Below are 6,000 nucleotides of genomic sequence, written 5' to 3'. Positions count from 1 at the left end.
ACAATCGCACAGACGGTAAAAAAAGTTTATTCTGCGTTTGGACGCCAGTGGTACGAGAACCTTTCGACGTGCCTGTGCATATAGTATATACTGCGCCCCCCCCCCCCCCCCAAAGAAAATGCACAACCGTCCTATCGAATTCGCGCGTTGTGCTGACTGGAGCAACGTACACTTAGTCGGTATATGGGGTGGGTGGTCAGAGTTCGAAACGCCGGTTCTTGAAGACAATGTTATACGGTACAGCCAGTCGAGAGCCGGCATCACAGTGGGACATTAATAAGACGAAACGCAACTTTTGTATTTCGCGGTACAAATTCACGCTCATTATTGATGAAAAAAAAAAGTGCACGTGGGGAATATATAAGAAGAATAAAAATAGAAACTCGAGTGCACAATATGGCGGCGAGTTCTAACGTGGCGCCGGCCGAGGAAGCACCCCCCGCGAACACGATCACTTCTTTCGCTTATGAGACCCGTGGGACCCCTGAGGTCCCTGGGGCTTGCTATCGGCGCCGCCGCTCGTCCGCCTGCGCTTGGCCTTTTTGGGCGGCGAGCCAGCCTCGGACGGCTTGGAGGAGGATCGCCGGCGCGCTTTTTCTTCCCCGCCGTCGGATTCACTAGCGCCGGTTGTCATCGCTGTGCCAGAAGCCGGCGCCGAGCCAGCAGCCGCCGCCGTTCCAACAGCCGCCGCTTCTGGGGGTTCGTGGTGGGGAAGATGGTGATGTTGCTGTTGATGCGCTTTATTGTGCGGAGCGGCGCCGGCTGCCTCGTGGTGCCGGTCATCGGGAGGATCGTCGGGCTTCAACAAAGGAACGAAAGACGTGCAGGAGGGCACGGGGGCGGCGGCGGCGGCACCCGCGTCTGTCGACTGCCCCGCGACCCCTTCGAAGCAGTGCCAGTAGTCGCGGAAATGGCCGACCCGGAAGAAGGCCGCGGTCGCCGCCGATCCCAGCAGCTGGCCGCTCAGGCTGAGCATCATGCAGAGCGTGCGGAACGGGAACTGCTGGCCGCGCTCGCTGTCGTACAGGGGCAGCTGCAGGAGCGCCGGCAGGCCGAACGCCGGCTCGCCGCACAGGAACCGCAGCACGAGGCCGGCGAAGAAGCCTGCGCGGTCGAGGTGAATGGGAGAGTGCTCGTCGAGGCAGCGAGCAGATGATCCGCCTGCCGATGTTATGGGTCGTAACGCGAATGATGACGTATTGGGGCTACATGATGTCACGCTGTGATTTATCTTGCAAGTCATGTTCACCTGTTTAAGGTAATCCTGGTATAATGCGAGATTTGCGCTATCTACCACAAAGATTTTAACATAACTGTTAAAAAGATTCACCGGCTATTACGACACTCCTTAATGGTAAATTTGAGCGCAGCTCTATACGCGAAAGAAGCATGCATGTTAATATTTTGCATTATGATCACACATGCAATCGGTTTATATTAGCAAGAGAACGCTGCGAGTCTGGCGCGGACAACCTGCCTCGTGCGGCACATTGCAAACGGAGCGAAGTGTGCCGCAACTACCTCGCTAATCAGGAGGCCGCGAGAGGCAGCGCGTGTGTGACGCGTGGGCGCGAGTATATAGCAGTCGCCGCAGACAGACCTCGGCTCATGCAGTGCTTTGTTTCCACATATGGTATCGGTGGACGCGCTCTCCGCATGCTATCGGTGAACATACGACGGCGCACTACTCTGTCGCCATCTTGTAGCGGGTCGGCCCCACACAGCCTGTCTTGCGCGGCATTACGCTTTTTTTCTCGTGCTTCCGCCATACTCTCCTCCTCCGCTTCCCTCCTCGCGCTGCCTTCGCCATCTCCGTCTTTCATCCGCCCCTGGGCTCCACGTTCGCTATTTTATACTTCTGTGTGCTCGTTCGCTCGGTTACACCGAGGACGCCGACGCTCAACGGAAGAGCTGCGTAGGAGCTACGCCTAGGAGCGGCGCTCTAAATAGTGCAGATCCAATGCACATCTTGGAATCTGTGTGAAGTGAGGCCCGCGTGAAGCGGCTTATCAAGTTGTATAGGTTGGCCCATTTCAATGCTGTGTCTTCGGCGTGAAGAAAACTAGGGTGCTCGCGCGCCCCCATGCTACGTAATGTAACGCACGCGGTCATCATCCCAAAGAGATGGCCGACGTTAGCACAGTCGAAGTACACGTACGATTGTGGCCTAATGGTTAGAGCATCGGGCTGCTATGCGTGAGGATCAAGGATCGATCGAACCATCGGACACGTAATTCAGCTATTCTTACAGCGGAGCTGTTATGCGCTAGGTTCTGGTGGTTTGTGTCCATAGGGAAAAAATAAAAATATTATAACAAAATAAAATATGGCGGCCACCCCAGAGCTAAGAGAGCTGAAGCATAAAGCAAAAGCCTATCGCCGGGTACGCGCCAGCGGCATTTAATGGCGAGAAGAATCAAAACGTACTGTGATAAAAAATGAGGTAAAAAAGAACGTAAAACCGGAATAGACACTGTTTAGTATGGATTGCGTTGTGACGTCACGGGCTCTATAGGGAAACCACCTAACCTTATCGCAGTTCCCTTCCATCCGTACAATGGGCAGGCAGCGTGCGGTGAGGACTGTGGAAGGACAGCGCGCCTATACGAAGAACACCGTCGTGAACGGAAGCGGGAATGGAACGGCGGGTGGCACCTTACACGAACGAAGATCGTGCCGAAAACGCCAAGCGTGCGCACCTTTGGTTGGGTCACCCTTACCGACCACGTTTCCATCGTTTCCACATTCCCATCGATTTCAACACAGACGTCTCTCGTCCAGACGGAAAGTGGTTCGTGGCGTTTCTCTCGGAACGGTTCGGCCTTCAGTGTTACACAAATATCAGTGCGGCCAAGCCGCGTCATCGGTTGTGTACAGACCTCCCATTGGCCACGAACATTTCCAGTGTCGTCACAGAGTCACTGGCCCTATATCATAGCGATCATAAAGCTATGGTGACCAAATAATAAATAAAAAGAAGCAATGACAATAAAGTTAAGAAATAAAACAGTATGGAGTATGCCATCTAATAAAACATTCAGAATAGAAAGTCGCGAAAGAAACCCCCCAATATAGTTAATGGTACGTGACTTGTTATTTTCAATCGGCACATTTATTATGAACATATTTATCACCATATATACAGCTCCGTTGGTCACCACCTTCAGTAGGTGGAATGGCTCTGAATCTTTTTAAAAGTGTAAGCTATCCGCTTAAGACATGCGGTCGTGAAACTCCAAGAGGGTTCGCATGGCAAGCCTTGCTTTGAAAGGAGTCATTTCCCACGTACGTTACACATAAGAAGCGACGTGCACTGAAAACAGGTGGGCATTGAAGAGGAAAAGGAAATCAAATTGTTGGGGTTGAACGTCCAGAAACCGCGTAGGAGGTTGCGAGGGATGCAGTTTTGCAGGACTGCGCATTAATTTTGGCCACCTCGGTTTGCACACCAAGCCACGGTACACGAGCTTTTCTTTTTCTTTTATTTTTTGCACTCCGCCTCCATCCGAATGCGGTCGCGGCGGCCTGTGATTCGAACCTGCGACCTGTTGCTCGACCGCGCAACGCCACTGAGGCACCGAGGCATGTATATATATATATATATATATATATATATATATATATATATATATCTCAAATAGAATCCCTAAAGCCGAGATGCACCGGCAGATAATACTGCACCGTAATAAATTAAAAAAAATTCATGAATGTCAAAAATTTACGTAAAAAATTGAAGCAACAAAGGAAGCTTATGTACGTGCAGCGTGTCGTTGGTATACTTTGGGAAAGTATGAAACGAGGGCACCCCTCGGTTATAAGGGCGCCTCTCAGTAAGGAACCTTCCAGAATTCACTCATTCACTCAAAGTGGCTTTACGCGTATGAAGCAATGTTTCGGAATCCGGATCCTAAAGCCGCGTGCACCCTTGTCACTGGAACCTTTGTTAAAGGCGCTGATCGATACGTCTTTGTGTCGCTAACGAATCAGAAGTTTCATCAGCTATTCAGTCAATTAATAATTTTAGGAATGGGCAGGTTTCAGCTGAAACATATAAAAAGGGTGCCACTGTGTATATTCTTTTATATTGCACAGAAGTATACGTCACCGCAAAGAAAAAAAGTACATATCCATACGAAGACTGCCATGTAATAGCAGCGTGGCATGTTCCGTCAGTAAAGCTCCACGGAGCGTGGTTTCCCGTGAAATGCGTTAACTAAATTTCCCCGCATGTCGTACCCGCTACCAGCAAAACCTTGTGGCGCAATGTTGCTCACATAGGTTCAGGTTGATGTAATTTAAGCACACCATGCTGTGTGACCAAGCTACGGAAAAAAAATTCAGCTTCTTCTGAGACCTTGTGATTCGTCGACTGTACTGAAGCCGCTATTACCATATACGCAGGACATGCCTTTAGAAGTGGCACCTGGTGCCGCTCGCGGATTCTTGTGGTGACTCAGCACGGAGCCAACGAAGCAGCTCAAAAATTCCACCTTTGTGAGAAACGTTGCAGGACTGAACTCGTAAAAAAATTCGTTCAATTTGCAAATTACTGAACAAATGAACGACCCTGAGTCTTGTCACAGCGGCCCCAACTACCGGCAGAGCTCATGGAAGCAAGCAGAAAGAGCGCTTCAGCCCGGATGTACTTCAGCGCTTTTGTCACGGCAGCTTGCGATTGCTGCCACATATTCACGACGCTTCCCTATCGGCAAAAGTTTTGCCCGGAAAAACGAAAAGAAGTCACACGGTGTTAGGTATGGCCGGACGCCAAGGGCCATACCTCGTCCCCTCACCTTCTCTTGGTGTGGCACCATGGATGCTACCTCGTCCACCTCACCTTCTCTTGGCCGGAGCCCACGAGCGCCGGAGAGGTCATTCACTCTACCCCCTGAACAGGAGCCCTCGAGCGACCTCTTCCGCTCCTCTCATGGTCGTGGTATCGTGTGTGCTTACCTCGTCCCCCTCACCTTCTTTTGGTGTGGCACCATGGGTGCTACCTCGTCCCCCTCACCTTCTCTTGGCCGGAGAGGTCATTCACTTGACGCTCTCCCCAGATTCGTCGAAGAGAGACGCACTCACCCGACGCTCCCCCCCCCCCCCCCCCCGGATTCGTCAAAAAGAGGATCGATTTCTCCTTCCCGTGCCTGGTATTGCAGGAGGAGGGGCCTACTCTCTGTGCCTGTCACGTGTCATCGACGAAAGCAAGATCCCGCCCACACGATTGTAGAGAGCCTAGTTAAGGGGCTCCGAAATGTACTTGTGATATACTTCATACTTCACACTTCATTCTCTTATTTTCTTTTAACTACCTTTGAATAAACAGTGCAAGTTTCGCACTAGCAAAACGTCGTCTCGCCCTTGCTCGGTCGCCATGGTCTACCGGATGCCTGCAGCTCGCCGACAACGCCACGCTACCCAATAAGTAATGCCAGTGGAGCTCCGAGAGACAGGTCGCTAGCAGTTGAATCGCCTACCAATGCAACAAACTGGTTGCTAACGGAAGGATCGCTCAGAGGGGCAGAACAACGGCGACAGGTCGGCCGGATATGGTGCGTGTATGGTAGATCTGAAATATGCTGTTTTCTCCAGAGATTGCTGGAGTGATACAGCTGCGTTCGGCCTCACGTTGTGTGCATTAAGATCCACTGCCCAGATAATAAGGATGGAGCCACCGAATCGTTTGGCACAACACGTTTGTGGTACTCCAGATACGTGGTATGTTTTACCAACGGCTTTTCTCTTGCCTGACGCATAACTAAATTTTAAGAGGCTGTAGAAAATGCTGTGGGGCTAGTTGGTTCATAGCTTTCAAAAGATGAAGTGCCAACAGAAACAGCGCACTAACAAAGAATAAAGACAGGACAAGGCACTACTCGAAACTGTTTATTGAGGCCAAAGGCAGCTGAATATATAGCCATGAGGAGAGGGGGAAGGAAAAAGAAGGGTGCCCTGCTTATGCAAATGCGTACGCGCGAGGACACATAAGACGTACATGAAGGG

The 6,000-nt window shown here is 51.1% G+C and overlaps 1 protein-coding gene across 2 annotated transcripts in view; it reads right to left on the bottom strand.

Annotated features, from left to right (window-relative positions):
• Window positions 1-277: 277 nt before the first annotated feature.
• Window positions 278-6,000, bottom strand: part of LOC135897352 (high-affinity choline transporter 1-like) — a 77,489-nt gene continuing 71,766 nt past the window's right edge. For both annotated transcript variants that reach the window (XM_065425967.1, XM_065425971.1), the window contains one exon: window positions 278-1,104. In XM_065425967.1, the coding sequence (XP_065282039.1) occupies window positions 452-1,104 (653 nt within the window). In that variant the 3' untranslated portion in view covers window positions 278-451. The remainder of the gene's footprint in view (window positions 1,105-6,000) is intronic.

This window comes from Dermacentor albipictus, chromosome 1 (genome assembly GCF_038994185.2).
Source record: "Dermacentor albipictus isolate Rhodes 1998 colony chromosome 1, USDA_Dalb.pri_finalv2, whole genome shotgun sequence".
In the NCBI taxonomy this organism is placed as follows: Eukaryota; Metazoa; Arthropoda; class Arachnida; order Ixodida; family Ixodidae; genus Dermacentor; species Dermacentor albipictus.
The sequence above is the reverse complement of the archived record's forward strand: the minus strand, read 5'-3'. Positions and strand labels throughout refer to the sequence as shown.